Source organism: Sorex araneus, chromosome 1, assembly GCF_027595985.1.
Source record: "Sorex araneus isolate mSorAra2 chromosome 1, mSorAra2.pri, whole genome shotgun sequence".
NCBI classification, from domain to species: domain Eukaryota; kingdom Metazoa; phylum Chordata; class Mammalia; order Eulipotyphla; family Soricidae; genus Sorex; species Sorex araneus.
In genome coordinates, this window is record NC_073302.1 from 436,911,978 (window position 1) to 436,938,077 (window position 26,100).

Here is a 26,100-nt window from a genome sequence, read left to right on the forward strand (position 1 = left end):
ACGGGACGAAGGCAGGGGGGAGAGGGGAGGGAGGGCTGGGCCCCTGGTTCCTTCTCCACCACCCGCACATCTTGGCTTTGGAGCTTCGGGGATGGACCAAGGCTTGGGTCCATCCCACACCCCGAGCCCCCTGAAGTCACAGTCGGGGGCACGGAGCGGGGAAATCCACAGCAGCAGGGAGCATGGAAAGGACGGCGAAGGGCGGGGGGGAACCTCCTCCAGGACCGGGGAGCCTGGCCCCCACACCTGCACAGGCACGGTACAGCTGAGAGTGGGCGACCCCAGGGCAGGGAGAGACCCCACGGTGAGACAGGCAGGATGAGCCGGGTCCTGGAGCCAAGGCCCGGGACACCCCTCCTCCCTCCGCCATGGGCCACACAGAGAAGAGACCCACACCCCCACCCCACCCCCTGAACTGGATCCCCAGGGGTGGGGCCCCTCGCCCCCCTTAAAGCTGGCAGCACGGGGGTGGGGGTCACAGCCATAGGATGGCGAGGAGGGCGCTTGCCATGCACTCGGCTGACCCGGGTTTGATCTCGAGCACAGAGCCAGGAGTAAGCGCTGAGCACTGCCAGTGTGGCCCCCAAGCTACACACAGACGGGTGCCGAGCCCGGCGGGGCCCCACGGGCTCACCTGCACCGTGAGGTTCAGAGGGCCCTGCGGGTGCCGCCGCACCTCCCACAGGGCGAGCACCAGGCCCTTCTCCAGGCGCTGCGTGAAGTTGCAGAAGCCGGTGTCCACGCTCTGAGGCACGAACTGGAGCACTGCAGGGACAGGGACCAGGACAGCCCGTCAGTGCTCGGGAGCAGAGGGCGGGAAACGGCTCTCCGGGGGCCCAGGCGGGCCAGGATGTGATGCACGTGACATCCAGGTCACACGTCACGCCCCGGAAGCCCACACAGACACACGCTCGGGGTGGGCGGCCTGCCTGGTGTACAGCCAATTCACGCGGTCCCCTGAGCACTTCGGGGTGAGCCCGGGGCGACCAAAATCCTGAGGGGGGTGACCAGGGTACTCCCAGGCACCCCATCCTTGGGTGCTTGCCTGATCCACTGGCCAGGTGTCTGAGAGTTGCCTGGAGAGTCCCCCAGGCCTCCTGAGCTCTCTCGGGAGACCTACACTGCGGGGAAAAAGGGAGAAATTCTTAAGACAAAAAGGTTCACTCTGGGGCCAGAGGACAGTATAGAGGGTAGAGCACTGGTCCTGCAGGCGGCCTAACAGGGTTCGATAAGGTCCGGGGTGACTCCTGAGTGCAGAGCCAGGGGTTAAGTCCTGAGCCTCGCCATGTGTTCACAACCACCACCACCACCATCATCATCATCATCAAACAATGCTCCTCGGGACCAGAAAAACCGGAGTAAGCCCTGAGCAGAGCCAGGCGTAGTCCCCAAAACCAAAGTAAATTAAATTAATAGTGTGGGGTTAGTGAGATAGTACAGAAGGTACGGCATCTGCCTTGCACACAGCTGACCCGGGTTCAATTCCCAGCATCCCTTCTGGTCCCTGAGCATGACTGGGGGTGGCCCCCCCAAACCAAATCATTAATTAATTCATCAGTGTTTCTCGATCACAGGCTACATATATGGCTTTTGTGGATCCTCAGGATATTCCGAGGGGGCCACACGTGGAGATCGCATACGTGAGTGACCACCACAAGAGATGGGGCGGGATGGGGGAAGCCAACGGATGCGACAGAATCTTTCAGATTTTTTTTAAGGAAATATGAACATTGCTTTTTTTTTCCCTTTGGGTTTTTTGTTGTTGTTGCTGTTTTGGGGCCACACCCAGCAGTGCTCAGGGGCTACTCCTGGCTCTTTGCTCAGGAATTATTCCTGGCAGTGCTCATGGGACTTTATGGGATGCCAAGGATTAAACCTGGATTGCCTGTACAAGGCAAATATCCTACCTGCTGTACTATCGCTCTAGCCCCCACTTTTTTTTTGAGATGCCAACTCTAGAAATTTTATTTTTCAGTATTGAGCTGGGGTGATTTTTTTAATAATTGTTTTATTTTTTTATAAAGTAGTTCACAATATTTGATTACATTTAATATTCGAACACCAATCCCACCACCATGACACCTTCCCACCACCATATTTTGGATTTTTCCATCCCACACCCCAACCCCTGCCCCAAAGCAGAACCGAAACAATTTATTTTGTATTGTTTGTTATGAAAAACCCACTGAGAATGCTACCAAAAAAAAAGTTTCCTGAGAAGAAAGAGTGTGAATATTGTTGTATTTCACCCAGGGAACTGGCCCCCATTTTAAAAGTTTCAATAGCTCCGTTTCTCACCTGTTTGAACTTGGAACCTGGACTCTGGGACCAGGAAAGAAGGTTTCACGGCCAGGATTAACGGGGTTCGGTCACGGACAAGTTTACTGTTAATCAGGGCATTTATGACAGATATTGCCGTGTAAACGAAAGGTCCAGATGTTACCAGAAAAGTGAAGTCAGCAAACAGTTCATAAACCTACGGAAACAAAACACACAGGAGACATTAAGCATAAAAGCCGTGGCTACCATAATCCAAGCCTAAACACAGATATTTTTGAGCCCAAAAATAATAGCTGGTTTTAGAAGACGAAATAGTGCTGGTATCATCAAAATTTCGTTTTAGTTACCAGTTTTACAGTCTGTCAGACTGGACAAGAGCAAGGCCAGAGAGAAAGAATAGCCGATTAGATGACGTGGATAATGAGTTATGGAAAGTTCCAGATGTTTTGCTGGCTCTTTGATATTTTACTTTTGAAGTAACTTCAGACAGACTGAAAATTTTAAAAACAGAACAGAGAATGGACATATACCCTCTTGTGTTTCTTTTCTTCTTCTTTTTTTATTGTTTTTTTGGGTTACATCCGGCTGAACTCAGGGGTTACTCCTGGCTCTGCACTCAGGAACTACTCCTGGCGGTGCTCAGGGGACCATATGGGATGCCAGGGATCGAACACGGGTCGGCCGCGTGCAAGGCAAACGCCCTACCCGCTGCACTCTCACTCCGGTCCCGTGTTTCTATTTTCATGTTGGATTTTACGTGGTTGGCTTGGTTTGGTTTGGGGGCGACACCTGCCAGCTTTCAGGGCTTACTCCTGGCTCAGAGTTCACTCCTGGCGGATTCTGGGGACCATCTGGGGTGCCAGGGATTGAGCCCGGCTCAGCCGTGTGCAAAGCCAATACCCTCGCCTCTGTGCTCTCACGCAGCTAAGGCTGTGCTTCTCTGAGAGGCAACGGTTCTATGGAGCTGTGAAATCCAACAGAGGCCGGAGAGCCGCACACACAGTTAGGCCGGCCTGCACCGCAGCGTGAAGGGCGGTAACAGAGCTCTGGGGTACTGCACAGACACGCACCCTGGGACTCGCCGAGACTCCGCAGAGCCAGCCCCGGGTCCGTCCACGCACGCCAGAGGATGCCGAGCCGGCAGCCTCGACCGACCCAGCCCTCTGAGGGATTAAACGTGGCCCTGTCTGGGGTCCAGAGAACTCGGACCAGGTGACACTGGAGTCCGGCGCCAAAGGCGGAGAAGGGGCTCATCGGGAGCGAGAGAGGAAAGAGAGCGTTCCGCCACGGGGGTCTGGGGTGCGGCTGGGCACTTACCTGACACCTGTGAGGCCCTGGGTTCTATCCCATGGCAGGAAAAAAAAAAAAGGAAATCCCTCGTCCATGATGAAACACCCTAAAAAAGGACGTCCCGGGTCCGAGCCCTCCGGGTCCGAGCACTCACCTTGAGCTCCACGGCTCGGTTGAAGTGGACCCGCAGCACCTCTTTGATGGACGTGATGATGTACTCCTGCACCGCTCTCCGGGCCAGCACTGCAGGGCAAGGGCAACCAGCAAGTGCAGTTACTGTCACGAGGAGTAACGTGGGCAGAGCCCGGGCTGTCCCAGACCGTGGGAGCGCCCGCAAACACCACTCCTAAGGTGAGACCCGTGCCAGCCTCCACCCCGGAGGTAAGAACCGAGGGACAAAGGTGGATCTTTGCAGGTCAAGTCCACGGGGCCAGGCGTCTGGACAGCGCCCTCAGAAACCCTCCCCTGTCCTGCTGCTGCGGGGTGACACCCAGTCAGTGGCAGCGGCCTATCCAGGCCAGGGAGCCGAGGTCTCTTCGTTTGGGTGAGGAATGGAGGAGAGGCACACAGGGCAGTGCTCAGGCCTCCTCCTGGCTCTGTGCCCAGGCATCACTCCTGGCGGGGCTCAAGGGACCCTCTAGGAAGCGCAGCGGTCGAACTGGATCAGCTGCACGCGAGCAAGTGCCTCAACCCCTGCACTATCTCTCGGGTCCTGGACTCTCGCTTTCATCTGGAAAATGTGTCCGCTTTCTTTTTTGGCTTTTTTGGGTCACACCCGGCAATGCACAGGGGTCACCCTGGCTCATGGACTCAGGAGTTACTCCTGGCAGTGCTCGGGGGACCCTATGGGATGCTGGAAATCGAACCCGGGTCAGCCACGTGCAAGGCAAACGCCCTCCCCGCTGTGCCATCACTCCAGCCCCCTTGCAGTCATTTCTCCTTTGCTTTGTTTTGTCTCGGGGGCCACACACAGTGGTGCTCAGGGGTTCCTGCTGGCTCTGCACTGGTGGTGCTCAGAGGATCAGAAGGGATGACAGAGATCGAACCTGGGTCAACCACGTGCAAGGCAAGCACCTTACCTGCTCGGGCCCCTGCAGTCGTTTCTTAAAAGATATTACTCAACAAATCAGGTGCCATTTTTCTTCATAAGGTCTCCTCCTCCCATTTTCCAATCGGGTGGGAGAATACTACTAATGATAATAGGAGCTGAGGAGATAGTACAGGTGTAAGGGCCTTGTTTTGCATGCAGCAACCCCTTGCACCACATTTGACCCCCTGAGCACCGCCAGGTGTGTGGCCCCAAAGTCCCTAGAAATAAAATAACAGGAGTAAAAGACTGTCATCGCTCCCATGTATTAAAATTTGATGTAAGAAATATGATGTTTCTTACAACAAAGTCCAAGAAAGTTTAATTTTGCTTCCGCTGTTGTGAAATCACATTCAAAATTCTGATGTGGTTCCAGTCACGGAGCACAGGCTTTGAATGTGTGAGGCCCTGGGTTCGACCCCTAGTACCTCACAGCCCATCTGAGCACCTGGTTTCTGAGTTCCGCTGAGTGTGGCCCCACTTCCCCCCAAAAAAGGATCTGTTGTGGTAAATAGTCCTGCTTCTCGTGTTTCATAAACACCCTCTGGCTCCATTTCCTCCCTATTATTCTATCTTACCTCTTCCATGAATGTCTCCAAATGCAGAATTAAAATTCATTTCCTATTATTATTCAGTTTCCCATTTCCTGTACTTGAATTATAAAGATGGATCTCGGCCTCACGTACAGGGAAGGAGAAAAATGAGGGGGACGGAAAAGAGAACAGCAAGGGGGCAGGGAGGGGAGAGGGAGAGCACATGGGGGTGGGGCAGACAGAAACAGGCCTGGGGCCCCAGGATGAGGAGACACACACAGGCTTCCTGGGCGTGGGGACCCCGAGTGACGGTCCCCACGGCCCCCTCCACACCGCCACCTCCTTTAGCCGCTGTACACGCAGCACTGGGGACTGGGTACCGCCATCCTGCACCTCAGGCTCCCCCAAGCCCCTGCGTCTGCCCGGCCCAGAGCAGCCTGGGAGCTCCCGAGGGGCTGGAGGGGGTGGGAGGAGCAGGCAGGTGGGCGGGGGGCAGGGTGACCTCAGCCCCGGCTGGGCACTAGGCCTCTGAGCCTTCCTGGAGTCTGCCCCGGGCCAGCTGAGACACAGAGCGCCCTTTCCTATCTGCTGTTTTCCTTTTTGGGTTTTTTGTTTGTTTTGCTTTTGGGGCCACACCCGGAAGTGCTCAGGGATCACTCCTGGTGGGCTCGGGCTACGGTTAGGGAAGGTGGCCCCATCTGGTATACGGGATGCTGGGGATCGGACCTGGAGCAGCCATGTACAAAGCAAGCGCCCACCCATGGGTGCTCTCTCCAGCCCCACGCCCTTTCCTTTTTCCCTTCCCTCCCCATGGGTGTCCAACACTGAAGATCTGAGATGAGGCACCAGAGACAGCCCAGCACCTGCCTTGGGGGGGGGGGGGGGGGTGAGCGGTGTCTTCCATGGGTGAGTGGACACTACCTGCTGTGCTCTGCGTGCAGGCAGCCCGGGCTTAGTACTGCATGTCCACCCCCAGTACTGTGCGTTCCCCCGAGCACCCCAAAATCCAAAGAATAGCATGGACTCGGAGGCCCCCTCTGCCCGTTCACTGCGTACATTTAAGATGGGCGGATCTGGACTGGGGGGAGCCCAGGGTGACTCGCCTTAATGCTGCTCACCCAGTTCCGACCCCGGCACCCCAAATGGGGGGTCCTCGTACACCACCAGGAGTGACCCCTGACACAGAGCCAGGAGAAGCCCTGAGTATTGTCAGATATCTCCCCGCTCAAAAAAATTAAAAAATGGGGTGGGGAGGTACTTTTATCCTCAAAAGCTCTTTAAAAATATATGACTCCCAGGGCTGGAGCGATAGCACAGCGGGGAGGGCGTTTGCCTTGCATGCGGCCGACCCAGGTTCGATTCCCAGCATCCCATATGGTCCCCTGAGCACTGCCAGGAGTAAGTCCTGAGTGCAGAGCCAGGAGTAACCCCTGTGCATCGCTGGGTGTGACCCAAAAAGAAAAAAAAAATATTTGACTCCCTAGTAAAGGACACAGAACATAGTAAATATATGTCACAAATGGAAGTTAATTCACGCTACAGAGCAGAGTTTTTTATTTTATTTTGCTTTTTGGGTCACACCCAGCGATGCACAGGGGTTACTCCTGGCTCTGCACTCAGGAATTACTCCTGGCGGTGCTCGGGGGACCATATGGGATGCTGGGAATCGAACCCGGGTCAGCTGTGTGCAAGGCAAACGCCCTCCCCGCTGTGCTATCGCTCCAGCCCCTACAGAGCACAGTTTTTAAACTTTCTTCACTCTCAACTCCTTCCCAATAGATACAGAAGTGATTCTGGGTCCGTACGTATATAAATCAAACATGTACTGATAATCAAAGAATTTTTTTTTTTTTGGTCTGGAGACCACACCTGGTTGTGCTCAGGGATCACTCCTGGCAGTGCCATATGTGGTGACGGAATCCAACCTGAGCCAGCTGTATGCCAGGCAAGCACTTTACCCACGATACTGTCTAAACACGTCACTTTTCTTTCAACCAATTCTTTAGAAAGTTACAAGCCCCCGTATAGGGTCAGGACCCACCATCTGGGAAGCTAGGCTGAAAAAACCTGCACTCCTTGGACACAGTTCTAAAGTGGCCCTTGCTATTCGTAGACATTCTGGAAGATTCTGCTTCACGACTGTGAGCTTCCTACTATGAATCCTAGAGCCCTGGGGATAACTGAGCTGTCAGTGGCTCTTTTAAGTAAGCTCCTGGTGGCTGCCCCCTCCTTTGTCCTGTGGTAATTCTGCAGGACAGAAGGGAAGGAGCCGGGCTGTGGGGAAGCTGCTCCTCCCGCTGAACTGCAATCCCACGGGGACACTCCCCGCTCTCACCCGCCTCAGTATGACACGTAATGACACATCCTCCCGGGAGATGCGAAGACTTTTTCCTTTGGCATCATGCCCTGCGTTACCCCCGCCAGACTCCAGCTAGCCGGCCCCGACCCTCCACCTGGGGAACGCCCCCACTCGCCTGCTAACCTGAACCCCGAGATCACGCCCTTCACAACCCCTCCGTGAGGGTGCAGGTCACTCACCCCGAAAGCCGTGACTGACCCTTTGTGGATCTCTCTCTCTCTCCTGGCCCCCGATATGGTCCCCTGAGCACCATCCAGGAGTGATCCCAGAGCACAGAGCTGGGAGTAAGCCCCCCTAAGCATTGTTGGACGTGACCCCAAAACCAAAATATAAAGATCTAAACTTGGTCTTCTCTGCCAAGAAAAGACTCGGAGTCCCTGCCCCCGGGACCCTTCATCCGCCCAGCTGCATGGGTTCGAGCTCCCAGAAGGACCCTGTCCTTCGGCAGGACGGCCCGCCAGGCTGCCTGGGGCACCCCACTATCCCGAAGTCTCTTCCAGGAAGCAGAAGAGCAGAGAACCCGAAGCCCCCCTCTCCCCTGCACAGAGAAGCTAGGTGTCCTCTCCCCTCCCCCTCCCTCGCCTCCCGCTGCCCCATTTCTCTCCCGATTCTCCCTTCCCCGGCTCCACCCCCACCGCTGCTATCAACATCCACACTCGCTCGCCCGCCCGAGCTTGGACCCAAGTATGTGCTAAGAGGTCACAAGATTCCTTGCTCGACTCCCGGCTTCTTGCCGGGAAGGGCAAGCTGGAGGACTTGGGACCTGGGCCACCGAGCCCCGCCCTGGCTCTGGCTTCCGCTGGCCGCAGCGGCCAGCAGCCAAGTGAGTTGGGCCCAGTTCAAAGTGTGTGACCCAATTCGGAGGCTCTTTAGTCCCACCACGGTTCTGTGCTCAGGAGCCGAGGGATGCAGACAGGAGCTGCAGGGCCCCGAGTGCCCCAAGTCCCCGCTGGGGTCCCTACGCAGCCGCCCACCGGCTTCAACGAGGAGGCGTTTGGCTGTGTCCGTTTCGCCCCTTCCTCCACTGGCTTCTGGGTGACAGAACGAGACGACTCATCTGGGGCAGGCGTCCCCATGTGCTGGCAGGGCGGGCCTGCGGTCAGGTGTTGGGGTTCAGTGATGCGACAGTACTGCCCAGGCCCAGAGACCCAGGGGGACCCCAGGGCCACACTCAGGGGGGTCTCACATACGGCAGGCACTTACTCCAGCCCCTGAGCAGAAAGGACCAAGTTTAAATCTTTATATCTTGGTTTTGGGGTCACGTCCAACAACGCTTATGGGGGCTTACTCCCAGCTCTGTGCTCAGGGATCACTCCTGGATGGTGATCAGGGAACATATCGGGTGCCAGGGACCCACAAGGGGTCAGCTGCGTGTAAGGCAGGTGGCCTAACCACTGTACTACCTCTCCAGCCCCTAAATCTTTATTTTATTGCTACTAACATGCCACCGTTGGTTCTTTTTTTTGGTGGGGTGGCGGGGGGGTTGGGACCACACCCGGCAATGTTCAGGGGTTATTCAGTGGTTCTGCACCACTCTGGAATTACCCCTGGAAGAATGGTACAGATGCCAGGGGTGGAACTTGGATTGATTCCGTGCACGGCAAGTGCCCTACCCACTGTGCTCTCTCTCCAGAACCAATATGTAGTATTCTGTGAGCACTCCTGATGTGCAGCTGTCCTAAGTACTATTTTATATATACTATGCATTTGGATCTCATGTAGATATGAGATCCAAATACATATCACTGTCATCCATTGCTCATCGATTTGTTCGAGTGGGCACCAGTAACGTCTCTCATTGAGAGACTTATTGTTACTATTTTTGGCATATCCAAAATGCACGGGTAGCTTGCCAGGCTCTGCCTCGCGGGCTCGATACTCTCAGTAGCTTGCTGGGCTCTCCGAGGGGGGCGGAGGAATCAAACACGGGTCGGCCGCGTGAAAGGCGAACACCCAACCGCTGTGCTATCGCTCCAGCCCCCAAATACATATATGTAACATATATGCATTTGAGCTATATATATATACATATATATATTAAACGGAGTCCTCCCAACCAGTGCTTCAAGGGTCTGTGGTCACTGCGCTATTCAGCCCGGTGTCATGGGCCTGATGGGCTGGCAGTGCTCAGGGGTTATCAAGGCCACACCTCACAGTGCTCAAGAGGCCGCACAGCCCTGGGGCTGAAGCTTGGGGCCTCACACATGCGAGGCCCACACCCCAGCTCTCCACGCCTCTCCCCTGCCCTAATGCATGTGAATCTCTGCGGAGTCGCCACCACCCTTGTGTAACAGTGGAAGAAACAGGAGGCGCCAATTCCCGGACGGGCAGCAGAGGAGGGAGCGCCCTGCAGGAGTGGGTCCAGAGCCGGCATCACTTATAGGGGGCCGTACCCGGGGCACCAGGCGGGGCCAGGCAGGGCTCAAAGCAGGACCGGCCACGCGCAAGGCAAGTGTCCACCTCCCCGGCCCCCAAAGCTTACCCTCCCCAGCATGATGCAGTGAACGCCCCCCGGGCCTGTCAGAAGGGCATCTCAGCCCGACGACCCCACCCAGGAGCGACCTGCAGGCGGCCTTACCCGTCGTGATCAGGTAGGCGTCGGGCACGGTGATGTCACACACGTAGGGTGGCCGGGTGGTGAGCAGGGCCGGGGTATCAACCATGGCTTCAGGACTGGGGGTGCTCACAGGACGAAGGGACGGCAGGGGGGACGCTGAGATGCTCCCGCGGGGGTCCTCGCCCATGGGCCTGTGGTCCGGGGTGGGGTCGGCGGTCACGTCAGGGGTGGCGCTGGTCCTGGCCACGCCCGGGTCCACGGAGCTGCTCCAGGCGACACGGGTGGGCACGGGCGACAGCCCCCCAAACGTCGGCTCCGCAGGTGGGGGGGTGGGGCGTGCCTCGGAAACAAACGAGGGCCCGGCAGAGACCCAGAGCGTGGCGGGAACGACGGCAGAAAGAAACGAGGTGGCGGGAGTGCGGGCGTCCTGCACCCAGGGGCTGGCCTCAGAGGGGGCCGGGGCTGACCAGAGAGGGGACAGCGGCGGGGAGGCAGCTGCCGCAGGAGGGGAGGGCGCGGGCGAGGAGAGCCGCGTGTCCAGGGTCCCGGCGGTTAGACTGTCTCGGGTGGGCGCGGGGCTGGAGGGCGTCGGGCTAGGGCCAGCCGGCTCCGGAGAGGGTGGGGGGAGCTGCTGCAACCAGGAGGCGGCCTCGGCGACCGTCTGGCTGGAGGGAGCTGCAGGGTCCGTGGTTCGAGAGACCCCTTGGGACCACACGGTCCAGGGCGCCTCGGAAAATGGGGGAGGGGCAGAGGGGCCGCTGGAGAGAGGGGACAGCGAGGCGGGCCCGGAGAGGAGGGACTGCGTGTCCAGCGCTGAGCTTGGCCAGAGCAGAGGAGGGTCGGAGCTCCCGAAAGGGGCCGAGGAGGGCAGAGGGGCCTGCGGGGAGGCCGAGTCAGACAGGAAAGGTGTCCCCCGCACGGTGGAGGTGTCCCAGGACAGGAAGGTGGCTGCACGCCTTGCCTCGGATGGAGACGCTGCGAGGACCGTCCAGGAGGCAGGGACGGGGCTGGCGGGGTCCAGCGGCGGGGTGGAGAAGGCGCTGGAGGGGGCCTCCCAGGCGCCCCCCGTTTCCCGCAGGGTGGGGCCTGGACGGTCCAGCAGGGACTCTCGGGAAGGGCCCGGCTCAGCCGTGGTGGGGCCTGGGTCCCTGAGAGCAGGCCACGGCGTGACCGTGTGTGTGGGGGGCGGGCCCGGGGAAGCAGCCGACACCTCTGTCCAGGCCCCCGGGGGCGCGGTGGTGGGGGCGCCTGGAAACCAGGCCGGGGTGGCGGTGGCAGCGGCGGCAGAGGACCTGGGAGATGCGGGAGTGGACGGGGGGCCCTGGGCCGAGCCCACGTGGACGGTGGGGACCCGGGGCAGGCCGCCTTCCGTGGAGCCCTGGACGCCGCTCTCGGGCGCGGGCGCGGGCGGGGAGGAAAAGGCCACGACGGGCCGGGAGGGGAAGAGCGTGTTGAACCCAGGGGGCTCCTCCTCGTGGCCATAGTCGTCGTCGTCGGGGAAGTCGGCGGCGCTGCGGCTGGGTGTGGCGGGGCCGCGGCTGCTGGGCGGGGCCGGGGCTGGTGTCTCGGGCCCATCCCCTGAGCCCACGTCCTTCTCGGCGATGCTGGCGGCCGGGCTGGGCCCAGGGGCCAGCCCAGGGCAGGACGCACAGCGGGTCCAGGGACTGTGCACCGTGAGCATCGTCACCGCCGCCGTGGCAGAGCTCGGCGTGTCCACAGGGCCCGGCGTGTCCACGGGGCTCAGCGTGTCCACAGGGCTCGGCGTGTCCACGGGGCTTGACGTGTCCACAGGGCTCGGCATGTCCACGGGCCCCGGCGTGTCCACAGGGCCCAGCGTGTCCACGGGGCTTGGCATGTCCACGGGGCTCGGTGTGTCCACAGGGCTCAGTGTGTCCACGGGGCTCGGCGTGTCCACAGGGCCCGGCGTGTCCACGGGGCTCAGCGTGTCCACGGGGCTCGGCGTGTCCACGGGGCCCGGCGTGTCCACAGGCCCCGGCGTGTCCACGGAGCCCGGCATGTCCGCAGGCTCAGAAGGCACGGCCAGGCCTGGCCACTGTGCCGCCACCTCGTGGGCCCGGCTGGGGAGGAGAGGGTGCGGTGAGACCTCGGCCCACGCGGCCGACACGTCCACAAAGGCAGGCGGGGTCGGGGACCAGACCCAGGCGGTGCTGAGGGGGGAGGCCGTGGGAGACAGGGGGCCGGAGGGGAAGGTTCCAGAAGAGAGGGTCTCACGCAGACTGCCGGCCCGGGGCCCCTGGGAGAGTGTGGCTGCGCTTGCGGCTGGAGCGGCGTCCCCAGAGGAGGTTGGGAGCAGCCGCGGGGTGACACTTGCCCCTGAGGGCAGGGGCCCGGGAGAGGAGGCGGCCCCCAGGGGGCTCCCCGCAGAGCTGAGTGCGAACCCCGAGCTCTCGGGCGTGGTCCTGCCGGTCAGGGGCTCGTAGGGGGCCGTGGGGGACGGCACCGAGGCCCCCGCAGGAGTTGGCACGGTGCCCTCGGACGCCGGATGCGCCGCCGGCCAGGAGGTGGTGCGGGAAGGCCGGGGCGTCTCGGCCGCGGTTGCCGGCCACTGGCCAGGGCTGGGCCAGGCCGCAGCCACGTCCTTGTCCCGCAGAGCCGTCTCGGGGAGAGCCGGTGTGAACACAGAGTCCCCCGGGCCCGGGGGCTGGCCTGGGGGGCCGGCGGGCAGGGACGGGAGCGGAGAGGCGGGCCAGTGGGCGTCCGGCAAAAAGTTGTCCATGTCCTCCTCCTCGAGGGGCGCCTCGTCACTGGCCACCCAGACGCCGTCCTCGGGGCCAAACCAGGCGGTGTCTGAAGCGGGGGTCGAGGGAGCGGGGCTGGCCAGGGACCCCGGAGGTGCCGGCTCGGTTAAGGCCACAGGTGCGGGCCCGGTGCTCATCCCTGGGGACTCGGGCGCCGGGCGGGGCAGGGCTGAGCCGGGCTCCCCTGCAAGAAGAAGGAAGACGGAAGCTGGGTTAGCAGCAAGAATCGGGACAGGGAACAGAGGGAGGGGTTCGAGGGCACACCCCCGCGACGCTCACGACCCGGGTTCGATGCCTGCTACACCTGGGCCCCATGAGCACCGCCAGGCGTGGCCCGGAGGGTCCCCGACACTGGGGTGGCATGAGCAGCCTCACGTCCCGGGGTCTTCACGCCCAGCCAGCAGCCCAGTGGGCCCAGAACGGCTGGGGGGAGCCCAGGAAGCCCTGAGCGGAGTTGGGAGCCTGTCCTCCGTCTCCCCCCCAACCTCCCCAAGGAAGGAACGTGAACGAAAACCCAAAGAGCGTCGGTCAGAGCTGGGAAGACTTCGGATATTGGGATGATGACATCTTCAAAGTCTGTTTCATTGACTTCCAATAATAAAGAAGGCGGAAACGTGAGTAAGAGGGGGTGAAAAGGGGGCCAGAAAGATCTACAGCAAAAACCAAAAGAACACCCGGGCCAGAGACATGGCACAGTGGGTGAGGCACTTGCCCTGCATGCAGCCCACCTGGGTTTGATCCCTGGCACCCCACAGAGGCCCCCAGCCCCACCGGGAGTGATCCCTGATGGCAGAGTAAGCCCTGAGCACCGCGGGATGTGCCCCCACTCCCGCAAGGAAACGAACATGTAGAGTGGAAAACAGAGCCATTAAAAAGTTTTGGTTTCAAAATATAATGAGCAATCTAGGCTAAATGACAAGCAACCACTAAGAAACGGCTGAGCTGAGGGTTAGTGGAATGGGGAATAAATACACAGACAGTTACTCAGAATGGAACGCAGGAAACGGAGAGGATGGGAAACACAGAGACGACACAGGAGAGAGAGGCCGCCAAGCGGGCGGGGTCCTGGTGTCACAAATGCAGCGAGGGCGGGGAGGAGCTTGGGGCCAGGGGGCCTGTCTCACATGATCCCCAGGATCCAGCTCCAGCTCTGCCTAATTCAACCATGAACGCTGGGACAGAAGGGACTGGAGAGAGAAAGCACGAGAATTTCCTCAAATTTGGGCTGGGGAGAGAGCACAGTGGGTAGGCCATTTGCCTTGAACAAGTCCGACCTGCGTTTGATCCCTGGCACCGTATGTGGTCCCCTGAGCATCACCAGGAGAGATTCCTGAGTGCAGAGCCAAGAGTACACCTTGAGCATCACTGGGTATCATTGGGTGTTTCCCAAAAACATCACAAAACAGACATATAGGGGCTGGAGCAATAGTACAGCGAGTAGTATGTTTGCCTTGCATGCAGCCGAGCCGGGTTTGATTCCCAGCATCCCATATGGTCCCCCAAGTAACACCAGGAGTAACTGAGTGCAGAGCCAGGAGTAACCCCTGTGCATTGCTGGGTGGACCCAAAAAGACAAATAAAAACATACTTTCCCTCCTGGCCATTTCATAGATCACCAAAGACAAAGAGAAACTGTAAAGGCCAACAGGGAAAAGGATTGGCCCCCAGACCAGCAGATGACCACGACCCCAGAGGACAGTGAGGTGAAATGTCATCTGACCCTAAGATCTGGATGGCCAGTGAAAGAGACCACCAAGAAGACAGGTGATGAGGGCAATTCCAGAGCTAAGCAGCTCCCCCCCACACCCAGGCCTCTGGACACAGATGGAAGATCTGAGATCAATCAGTATTGTTGGTATAAATCAGTTTAAGTCGGAGGCACCCAACTGTGTTTGGTCCACAGCCCCCTTTGAAGAAAGAAAGAAAGGAAGAAAGGAAGAAAGAAAAGAAAGAAAGAAAGAAAGAAAGAAAGAAAGAAAGAAAGAAAGAAAGAAAGAAAGAAAGAAAGAGAGAGAGAGAGAGAGAGAGAGAGAGAGAAAGAAAGAAAGAAAGAAAGAAAGAAAGAAAGAAAGAAAGAAAGAAAGAAAGAAAGAAAGAAAGAAAGAAAGAAAGAAAGAAAGAAAGAAAGAAAGTCACCTCCTCTGGAGATCTACCTGCTTTAAGTGAACGAACTGAGGGGCCAGAGAGATAGCATGGTAGCATGGTGGGTAGGGCATTTGCCTCACACACGGCCGACCCAGGTTCGATCCCCAGAATCTCATACGGTTCCCTGAGCACCACTGGGAGTTCATTCCTGAGTTCAGAGCCAGGAGTAACCCCTGAGTACCGCTGGGTGTGACCCAAAACACAAAAGAGAAAGAAAATAAATGAACAAACCAGAAACACCCCCAACTGCACCCAACCTACTGCTACCCCACTGAATTGTGCCACAGCCCTGCCTGGGATGGGGGGAGAGGTGGGTACCACCCATTTTTTTGAGCCCCGTGATAAATGGACATTAATGAGACTAGGTAAGGTGTGAGTTACTAAGGAGACAAAAGAGAATTAAAGCCGTTCGTCACTCAAACTAGACGTCTGGACGGTCACAGGCATCTGTGAGCACCTGCACAGAAGTCCAGAGTCAAGACAAAACTCCGAGGGGGTCACAGCAATAGCACGGCAGGTAAGGCGCTTGCCTTGCACGTGGCTGACCCGGGTGGGTTCCCAGCATTCCCTGTAGTCCCCACGAGGAGTGGTCCCTGAGCACAGAGCCAAGAGTAAGCCCTGAGCACCGCCGGGTGTGGCCAATGGAAATATTTTATATGGATAAAACCACTGTAGTCAGTCCCGTTAGTATTTCAAAGTTACCAGCTTACACCCATTAAAGGTAGTTCAGATTAACCCCCGCCCCCTCCTACTTCATGCTGGAGATTAATCCAGCCAGAACTCATATCCCTGAGACAGGCCCTCGGCCACCTAGAGCCTCCTCCCGGGCCAGAAGCTGCCTAAGCGGGGGGCAGAGAGAGAGGAGCATAGGGGTACAACATTTGCCTTACACGTGGCCAACCCTCGCTCAATCCCCAGCATCACACACGGTCCCCTGAGCACTGCCAGGAGTGATGGCTGAGCACAGAGTCAGGAGTCCGTCCTGAGTACAGCCAAGTGTGAGCTAAAAAAAAATGCTGCTTACTTTATCACGGGGCGGGGGGTGTTAAAGAGTAATGAAACCTAGGGACTGGAACCACGGTACAGCGGGGAGGGCATTTGCCTTGCATGTGGCCAACCTAGGTTCCACCCCGCATGTCCACCGAACACCACCAAGAGTGATTAAAGAGTGCAGAGCCAGGAGTGACCCCTGAGTGCAGCCAGGTGTGCCCCCCCCAAAAAAAAATATAGTCAGAGGGTATAAATTTAAGACATCATGGGGCTGGAGCAATAGCACAGCAGGTAGGGCGTTTGCCTTGCATGCAGCCAACCCAGGTTTGATTCCCAGTATCCCATATGGTCCCCTGAGCACCACCAGGAGTAATTCCTGAGTGCAGAGCCAGGAGTAACCCCTGTGCATCGCCGGGTGTGACCCAAAAAGAAAAAAAAAACATCATTAAAAAAATCAACATTTTGCCCTATCATGTAGCATATAGATTTGGCAGTGTTCTTGAGGATAAACTAGTCTACGCGCCTTTTTTCAAACTCTGCTATCATTTGTCTGAAAAACATGGAAGTACGGGGCCATTTTTCCCCTTTTTAACAGAGAGAGGGCAGCTTGTGGCGCACGAGGCTCTGCTCAGGGATCATTCATTTTCGGGGGGAGGGGAGGCACACCCAGCAGTGCTCAGGGGTGACTCCTGGCTCTGCACTCGGGGATCACTCCTGGCAGTGCTGGGGGGGAACACATGGGATGCGGGAATCAAGCCCTCCATGTGCAAGGCATGAGCCCTACCGGCTGGACTCTCTCGGGACCCACAAGGTGCCTTATTAGAAAAGGAATCAGAAACTTACTTCCAAGGCTGCAAGAGCTACAGTAACAAAGACAAGCGGTGCTAAGTAGCAAACTTATGAACCAAGGAAGGGAGGCAGAGAGAGGACTCACTCAATCTCCCTCCGAAGGGCCGGGGAGGGTTTAGGTCATCAGACGCATCACATCAGACTGGGAAAATGCCAGGGGAAAGTGAAAAAAGAAAATGCCGGGGACATGAGCACTGCGGGGAGTGGGCCAAAAATAAAAAATAAAAATAAGTCTGTCTTCAAAGGACAAGGAACTGGGTGGGTAAGGGAGTGGAGGATGCTAAACCCTCTTGAACAGGCAGACAGCGGCAGGCTGGCTCTTGGTTAAGAGTTTTAAGGTGTGCGGCCGGAGCTATAGCACAGCTGGGAGGGAGTTTGCCTTGCATGAGGCCAACCCAGGTTCGATCCCTGGCATCCCATATGGTCCCCAGGGCACCACCAAGAGTAATTCCTGAATGCAGGGCCAGGAGTATTCCCTGAGCCTCTCCAGGTGTAGCCCAGAGTAGAATAAAATCAGGAAGAATTTTGGTTTTTTGGGGTTTTTTTTTTTTGCTTTTTGGGTCACACCTGGCATTGCACAGGAGTTCCACCTGGCTCTGCCCTCAGGAATTACTCCTGGCGGTGCTCAGGGGACCATATGGGACGCTGGGAATCGAACCTGGGTTCCGCCCCGTGCAAGGCAAATGCCCTCCCCGCTGTGCTATCGCTCCAGCTCCCTAATCAGGAAGAATTTTGAGTTGTGCCTCGGTGCCTTTCTCTCCCTCTCCCTCTTCCAACCCCGGGAGAGGCGAGGTCAGCTCAACTGTCAGGGGAACTCCTCCTGCAGTTAATTCAGGAAGAGGTTAGAAAACCCCAGAGAGTCTCTGCCCTCCCGGGCTCTCATTTCAAGCCCTGGAGATCAATTTCCAAGCGCCACGGTTTTGGCTGGCGCGCAGAGAAAGGCTCCCTCAGTGCTTGGGCGCCCACGCTGCAGAGACCACCTGCCGGCTGGGCTGGGGGCGGGCTGGGGTGGGCACCGCGTGGGCAGGCCTGCCAGGCAGCCGGGCTGGGGGGCTGTGAACAGCTGGCGGGGAGGAGGGGGAGCGTTACCCTGCACCCCTCTCTTGGCCATGCTGGTCTGGCAGCAGGATGGACGCAGGGCGGGACCGGGAATGGAAAATTCACACATGGACACTAAGGCACCAAGAGAGCCCCAAAAGCAAAGCGGGGGGGTGGGGGCTCTCCTCCGTGCTGACACACGTCCCACGCTGGTGACCGGGGCAGGTGCCATAGACGGGGGGCCTCTATCTTCCGCTCAGCGTTGCTGTGAATCTGAAGCTGCTCTTTTTGTTGCTGCCTTGGTTTGGGGGGCGGGCGGGGGGGGGCACAAAAGCGATGCTCGGGGGTTACTCCTGGCTCTGCACTCAGGAATTACTCCTGGAGGTGCTCAGGGGACCAGATGGGATGCCGGAGGTGGAATCCGGGACAATGGTTATACTACTTCTCCAGCCCCTAAACTGCTAAATGGCTTTCAAAAGAAAAAAACAATGGACACCGGGGGCTGGAGCGATAGTACAGCGGGTAGGGCGTTTGCCTTGCACGCGGCTGACCGGGGTTCGATTCCCAGCATCCCATATGGCCCCCTGAGCACCGCCAGGAGTAATTCCTGAGTGCAGAGCCAGGACTAACCCCTGTGCATTGCCGGGTATGACCCAAAAAGCAAAACAAAAAAACAATGGACAGGGCCGGAAGTCTTTGGGTAACACAACAACAAGCACAAAACTTTTCCAAAAATCACGAGAGACATGTGTCTCTAGACCTTATTAGTCCTTACACAGGTCCAAACATTTAGTGCTTTGTTTCTTTTCTTCAAGTCCTGGGGGTTAGCGGAGAGGGGGAAATCGGAGACTTCTCCGTCTCCTGGATTCCGTGAGACCTTAGCTAATCCCCTATTCTTGCAGAGGGTTCCAAGAGTTTAAGGTGCTGGCTCAAAGACGGCAGGCGGGGTGGGGCTGACCTGGGGCGGCGGGTTCCCAGGCTCCCTGGCGTGACCATCTCCCCCCCTTCCCGCACATTTCCCGGAAACAGCCCCTAAGAAAGGAGGCTGGTGGGAGCTGAGTTCTGTGCTGCTCTGACTGAACAGGACACACGCAGAGTTCTGTCACTGGAGCCCTTTCTGGGTCGGGCCGCTGCCCCGTCCACCTTCAGGGCTGGTGCTGGGAGGGGGGCGGGGGGCGGCTCCGGGCTCAAACCCAGGGAAAGGAAACTTCCCCGCAGGGCAGTGCCGGGGAAACGGCGAACCACAGCGTCAGCCCGTCAACCAGCGCTCCAAGGAAACTTCAGAGTTGCTTTTGCACTCGCAGAGTGTGTGTGTGTGTGTATGTGTGTGTGTGTGTGTGTGTGTGTGTGTGTGTGTGTGTGTGTTTGGGAGGAGGGGGAGAGGGAGGTGGAGGGGGCAGCGTTGTTCAAAGCATGAAGCGTCAGTGAATCCCCCTTGCTTATTAACACACACACACATACACACACACACACACATACACACACACACACACACACACACACACACACACACTTTCCAGCCTGGGACCCTACTCCGGGTGGTACCGGGTTTTATTGTCCAACATCAAGATAAGAAATGCAGCTGGGGAGGAGTGCAGGGGTTAGGGGTTTGTCTAGCATGCGCGTGGGAACCTTGTTCCACTCCCGGCACGGCCGAGCCCGCCTCCCACCCTGGGCATCTCTGGGGAGAGCCCCGGAGACCCTCAAGCAGTTACTCTCCTCCACATGGTCCCCTGAGCACTGCTTGGGGGCTCCACCTCACAAAAAGTTAGGAAATACAACTTAAGGCGGGAGGACAGCCCAGTGGGTAGGGGGCTTGCCTGCCGTGTAACTGGCCTGAGTTTGATCCCCAACATCCCATGTGGTCCCCTGGGCAGTGCACTGCCAGGGCTGATGTCTGAGTATGGGGCCAGAAGGAGCCCTTGAACACTGCTGGGAGGGAGGGAGGAAGGGAGGGAGGGAGGGAGGGAGGGAGGGAGGGAGGGAGGAAGGAAGGAAGGAAGGAAGGAAGGAAGGAAGGAAGGAAGGAAGGAAGGAAGGAAGGAAGGAAGGGAGGGAGGGAGGGAGGGAGGGAGGGAGGGAGGGAGGGAGGGAGGGAAGGGAGGGAGGAAGGAAGGAAGGAGGGAGGGAGGGAGGGAGGGAGGGAGGGAGGGAGGGAGGGGAAGGGAGGGAGGGAGGGAGGGAGGGAGGGAGGAAGGAAGGAAGGAAGGAAGGAAGGAAGGAAGGAAGGAAGGAAGGAAGGAAGGAAGGAAGAGGGAGGAAGGAAGGGAGGAAGTGAGGAAGGAAGGGAGGAAGGAAGGAAGGAAGGAAGGAAGGAAGGAAGGAAGGAAGGAAGGAAGGAAGGAAGGAAGGAAGGAAGGAGGAGGGAGGAAGGAAGGGAGGAAGTGAGGAAGAAAGGAAGGAAGGAAGGAAGGAAGGAAGGAAGGAAGGAAGGAAGGAAGGAAGGAAGGAAGGAAGGAGGAGGGAGGAAGGAAGGGAGGAAGTGAGGAAGGAAGGAAGGAAGGAAGGAAGGAAGGAAGGAAGGAAGGAAGGAAGGAAGGAAGGAAGGAAGGAAGGAAGGAAGGAAGGAAGGAAGAGGGAGGAAGGAAGAGGGAGGAAGGAAGAGGGAGGAAGGAAGGGAGGAAGTGAGGAAGAAAGGAAGGAAGGAAGGAAGGAAGGAAGGAAGGAAGGAAGGAAGGAAGGAAGGAAGAGGGAGGAAGGAAGAGGGAGGAAGGAAGAGGGAGGAAGGAAGGGAGGAAGTGAGGAAGAAAGGAAGGAAGGAAGGAAGGAAGGAAGGAAGGAAGGAAGGAAGGAAGGAAGGAAGGAAGGGAGGAAGGAAGAGGGAGGAAGGAAGGAAGGGAGGAAGGGAGAAAGGAAAGAAGGAAGGAAGGAAGGAAGGAAGGAAGGAAGGAAGGAAGGAAGGAAGGAAGGAAGGAAGGAAGAGGAGGGAGGAAGGAAGGGAGGAAGTGAGGAAGGAAGGAAGGAAGGAAGGAAGGAAGGAAGGAAGGAAGGAAGGAAGGAAGGAAGGAGGAGGGAGGAAGGAAGGGAGGAAGTGAGGAAGAAAGGAAGGAAGGAAGGAAGGAAGGAAGGAAGGAAGGAAGGAAGGAAGGAAGGAAGGAAGGAAGGAAGGAAGGGAGGGAGGGAGGGAGGGAGGGAGGGAGGGAGGAAGGAAGAGGGAGGAAGGAAGGAAGGAAGGAAGGAAGGAAGGAAGGAAGGAAGGAAGGAAGGAAGGAAGGAAGGAAGGAAGGAAGGGAGGGAGGAAGGGAGGGAGGGAGGGAGGGAGGGAGACAACTCACATATACACAGCAAGAGAGTCACAGAAACGGCCCCTGAGTTACAACACCCAGTCGAAGAGAAGAGTAACTTTATTTTGAGCTTCCCCTGGTGGTGCTCAGGGATCACTCCTGTAGGCTCAGGGGCCCCTACGTGGCCGTGGGTATCAAACCCGGCTTGGTCGCATGCAGGGCAGGCGCCCCCCTGAACAGTGCCTTGGATGCCCGGCCTCCCTGGCACCCCTCCCCCACCTTCCCAGGCCAGAAGCTACTTGGATTCCGCATGTCTCGTACCCCTGCTTCTCTGCACCTTCCCACGGGGCACTGGCCCTGCCGAGGACGCTCTCCCGAGCTGCGTTGCTCAGGCGTTATCAAAGCGGAACGGGGTTCCCCTGCCTCACTTAGGCTGCACCTTCCCTTCCCAGCAATACGAAAAACAATGGGAGGGAAAAGAGAACACCAGGGGCCGGAGCCACAGTACAGTGCGGAGGGGCTTGCCTTGCATGTGGCCAGCCCGGGCTCGATCCCTGGCACCCCAGACGCACACCCAAGCCCCGTCAGGAGTGATCCCTCAGCACAGAGCCACGAGTGACCCCTGGGTACCACCTGGCGTGGCCCAAAAAAACAAAAGGAAAGAAAACATCAGTCGGTCTGGAGCCGTTGCCTTGCATGTGGCCGACCCGGGTTCGATTCCTGGCATCCCATCTCCCCCGAGCACTGCCAGGAGTAATTCATGAGTGCAGAGCCAGGAGGAACCCCTGAGCATCGCCAGGTCTGACCCAAAAAGCCAAAAGAAAAAGAAAAAAGAAAAGAAAACATCAGGGACTGGAGAGATAGCACAGCGGGTAGGGCGTTTGCCTTGCACGCGGCCGACCCAGGTTCAAATCCCAGCATCCCATATGGTCCCCTGAGCACGGCCAGGGGTGATTCCTGAGTGCAGAGCCAGGAGGAACCCCTGAGCATCGCCAGGTCTGACCCAAAAAGCCAAAAGAAAAAGAAAAAAGAAAAGGAAACATCAGTCACAGCCAGGGATGTTCCAGAAGAGACTGTCCGAGGTCAGCCGGCTGCCAGAGGCAGAGAGGACGGAGGGAGCAGCAGAAGCAGACGGGGAGTGGAGACGTGTCCATCCAACCGCCACTGCGGTTCCGGGCTGCGTCCCCGCCAGGAAACGGGGAGCCTGGCGACAGTCTGGCGCCGAGAGACTCTCAATCGCGGGGTCACAGTGCTCACAGGGAAGCAGGCTGGGGGGTCTGCGGGACCCCTGGGTGTGGATTCCCCAGCTTGGCCCACCGCCCCCCACCCCCGGCTGAAACAGCTTCTACTGCCACCGGCCTCAGTGGGCAGGCGGGCCCAGAGCGTGCCCGGCTTGCTCTCGAACCCTGCCGCTGACGTCCTGAACAGGCCACGGGTGAGACTGATGCCAGGGCAGGGGCCTTCCCTGCATGGCACAGGGGGAGAGTGGTGCAGGGGGCACGGCCAGAGGAGGGGGGCCAGGGAAGGACCGCGGGGCGCAGCAGGTGACTCGGGCCAGAACAGCCCTGAGCCCACTGAGGCGGGCAGGGGCCATGCCCGGGAGGCCTTATGGGGGTTGGATTCGCCCTGGGCAATGCAGACACCCAATTACCCAAATCCCACTGGCCACCTCCATGGGGGGGGGGGGCGGGGCCACGTCCCAAAGCCTTGTCACCCCTGCAGCCACCCAACCCTCGTGCACCCCATGGAGGATCCCCAGAGAGGGAGGCGAGCGGCTTTGGCTCCCGCGGCCAGGAGAGGGTGGAACCGGCGGGCATACAGGAGGGCCCCAGCACAGACCGGGAGGAGCCCCCCGGCACGGTCTGGTGGGGACCAAAAGCAACCAAAGGAGCCCAGCACTAATATCCTCAACCCAGAGAGGGAACCATGGAGCCAAGGTTCCAGAACTTTCCACAGACAGATGGGGTCTAGAACCTTCCAGACAGATTGGGTTCTAGAAAATTCCAGACAGATTGGGTTCTAGAACCTTCCACAGACAAATTAATTGGGTTCCCCCATCTCTCTGTCTCTATCTCTCTCTCTCTCTCTCTCTCTCTCTCTCTCTCTCTCTCTCTCTCTCTCTCTCTCTCTCTCTCTCCTTCAGTCCCCCTAGAGAAACGCCTTGTAATTAGTCACACCTCCTACTTCCTCCCTGAGAGACAGGGACGCAGAGGGCAATTAGCAACTCCACTGAAACATGAAGAGAACTAATGAGAACTCGGGGAAACTAATGGCAACCCAACAACACCGAGCTCCTGGCACCCCTGAGGGCGTCTGGGCGTCTCAGAAATCCATGCTCCCTTAAACCGTCCACGTGGGCTTCTGTGGGGACTTAGGGGACCTACTTTTTTCGGAGTGGCGGGGGGCGGGTCCATGTCACTCTAAAAGACAAGGCTATTAAAACGTTGTTTGGATTCAGAGAATGGGCCAGGGCATCCAAGGGGGTGGGGGAGTTCCTTGTGTTTTTGCTTTATTCTTCCTTAAATGAAAATGCACTCCTCTGCTCCCAACCTGGGAAGCCCGACAGTCAGCATTGAAGGAACCGAAACAAACTAAATACACAATTCACTAAGAACAAAGGCACACACACACACACACACACACACACACACACACACACACAGCAATTCTCAATCAACCATCTGCTTCTAAAATACTTTAATTCCAAACACAGTCCCCTAACAACAAGGAAAAGGACACCATCCGCTTGGAGATAATCTCGGGTCTCCCGTTACACCCGGCTGGCTGGCTGGCCACGGGCCACGGGTGACTCAGGATGAGGCAGCAAACAAGGACTCTGCTGCCTCCCCTCCCCGCCCCGGCCTGGCCAGGCGACGGGAGCCACCTCGGGGGCCGTCTCCCCAGGCGCTCCACTCCCCCCGGCCAAGAGTCTCCGCTGAAGGCCCCGTCCCTCACTCAGCTCTAAATCCAGCCTTTATTCCCCTTCCAGGGAGCAGGAGGCCTGCAAGGGGGAGAGGAGCCGAGCAGGCTGGAGGCGGCCGCGGGGACAAAGCGGCGGGGCGGGGCCCCCGTGGCCGTGTCTGCGGCACACACAGCAAGTGGCTCCGGTGGGGTGAACCAGAAGAAAGTTGGCTGAGAAGTGTGAGAATGCAGGGGGGGACTTGGCGGGGCACCAGGGACTCCCGCAGGATGGCCCGCCTGGCGCGTTTTCTTAAGCAGAAGACTCAATCGGGCAAGAGCACCGAGAGGCCACAGGCCGGCCTAGGGCGAGCACATGGGCGGGTGTGGAAGGAACGGGGACGGGAGGGCGAAGGGAGGTGGGTCAGAGAGGCAGCCACAGGTCAGAGACACAGAGACGGCTCGGCAGGGGAGGGGGCGAGTGGGTAGAGCAAAGGTCCAGGTGACAATGAGTCACAGATTCAAGGGGCACTGCAAAGGCAAACCACCTCGGACCCTCCCCAAGAACCACCCCCCCATCCTTCCTGCCGCTGTGTCAATGACCGGCTGTCTGTCTCCTGGGGTGCTCTGGCTTTACTCTCAATCCCCTGGTCCCTCCAGCCAGCTCCCGGTCCTTCTCATTGGTCGATCTCAGAATCCCCAGGTCCCTCCAGCCAGCTCTAGATCTTCTCATTGGTCGATCTCAGAATTCTCTGAGAAGGACCGGTTAGCTCTCTGGGTCCTTGCCATTGGTCATCTCAGAACTCCCTGAGAAGGAGCCAACCAGCTCTGGATCGTTCTCATCCGTCAACCTCAGAATCCCCTCCAGCCAGCTCCGGATCCTTCTCATTGGCCCATCTCACACCTAGCCACGCCTCCCCGGGAGCTTCCCCCTCTGGTTCTGACGCAGGTTCTAGAGTCCAGAACCACAGGGCCGAGACACTTCATAGGACACAAGGTACCCATACTCCAAGAATACCGCTCGTCATTTGATGGAATTCAAAGTAGGAGGCAACCAACCTTAGAGGGAAATATTATATTATTTCAGTTCTGCTTTGGGGCAGGGATTGGGGTTCGGGATGGAAACCCCCGAAATATGGTGGTGGGAAAGTGTAACGGTGGTGGGATTGGTGTTCAAATATCGAGCATAATCAAATATTGTGAACTACATAAAATAAAAAACAATAAAAATTAACTAATTAATTAAAATGAGGCTGGAGCGATAGCACAGCAGGTAGGGCGTTTGCCTTACACACTGCCGACCCGGGTTCGATTCCTCCGTCCCTCTCAAAGAGCCCAGCAAGCTACCAAGAGTATCCTACCTGCACAGCAGAGCCTGGCAAGCTCCCGGTGGCGTATTCGATATGCCAAAAACAGTAACTACAAATCTCACAATGGAGACGTTACTGGTGCCTGCTCGAGCAAATCGATGAACAAGGGGACAACAGTGCTGTAGTGCTAATTAAAATGATGGGGGCGGGGGAAAGAGCCTAGAAATTTTGCCTAGAGCTTCAAATGACAAAAACAGACAGGGGAGACTGTACCGGATGGTGCCGGATGGTGCCGATGGAGCGGCACGCGGCTGGATGCAGTGTGTGCTCGGCCTGCAGGAGCCCAGGGGTCCACCCGAGTGGGAGTGGCCACACCAACAAAAATGCCAGAGACGATGTCAAGGGCTTCTAAAGGGGCGTCAGAGAAGCCATGAACAAGGGGCGGTGGCCCAGAGGGATCCCCTGCCCCCTGGACCCCCAAACCCTGGAGCTCTAGGGCCAAGGGGCGCTGGAGACGCAGGGACTGTGCGTGCCCTGCCTTGGGACAGCGACTCTCGGGGGTCCCGCCCCACACCCAGAGGCCACCTGCATCCTCCGTCAGCACCCCCCGCCCAGCTGAGCTTCCCAGTGCACAGATCCGGTCAACTGATCTGCACTGGGGGTCTCGGAAAAGGAGGAGAATAACCCCGCTCCTACAATCATCCGGGAAAGTCTTTCTTTGTGGTGGAGCGGACCGGAGTTGTGTGGTGCTGGGGATCGAACCCGGGACTCCCATGCACCC

The 26,100-nt window shown here is 58.0% G+C and overlaps 1 protein-coding gene across 1 annotated transcript in view; it reads right to left on the reverse strand.

The window, feature by feature from the left end:
• LOC129402524 (UPF0606 protein KIAA1549-like) overlaps window positions 1-26,100 on the reverse strand; it is a 61,594-nt gene that overhangs the window by 6,875 nt on the left and 28,619 nt on the right. Inside the window, exons 2-5 of the mRNA XM_055129436.1 lie at window positions 10,128-13,049; window positions 3,725-3,813; window positions 2,299-2,476; window positions 570-765 (exon numbers count right to left, since the gene is read on the reverse strand). Coding sequence (XP_054985411.1) covers window positions 570-765; window positions 2,299-2,476; window positions 3,725-3,813; window positions 10,128-13,002 — 3,338 coding nt within the window. The 5' untranslated portion in view covers window positions 13,003-13,049. The remainder of the gene's footprint in view (window positions 1-569; window positions 766-2,298; window positions 2,477-3,724; window positions 3,814-10,127; window positions 13,050-26,100) is intronic.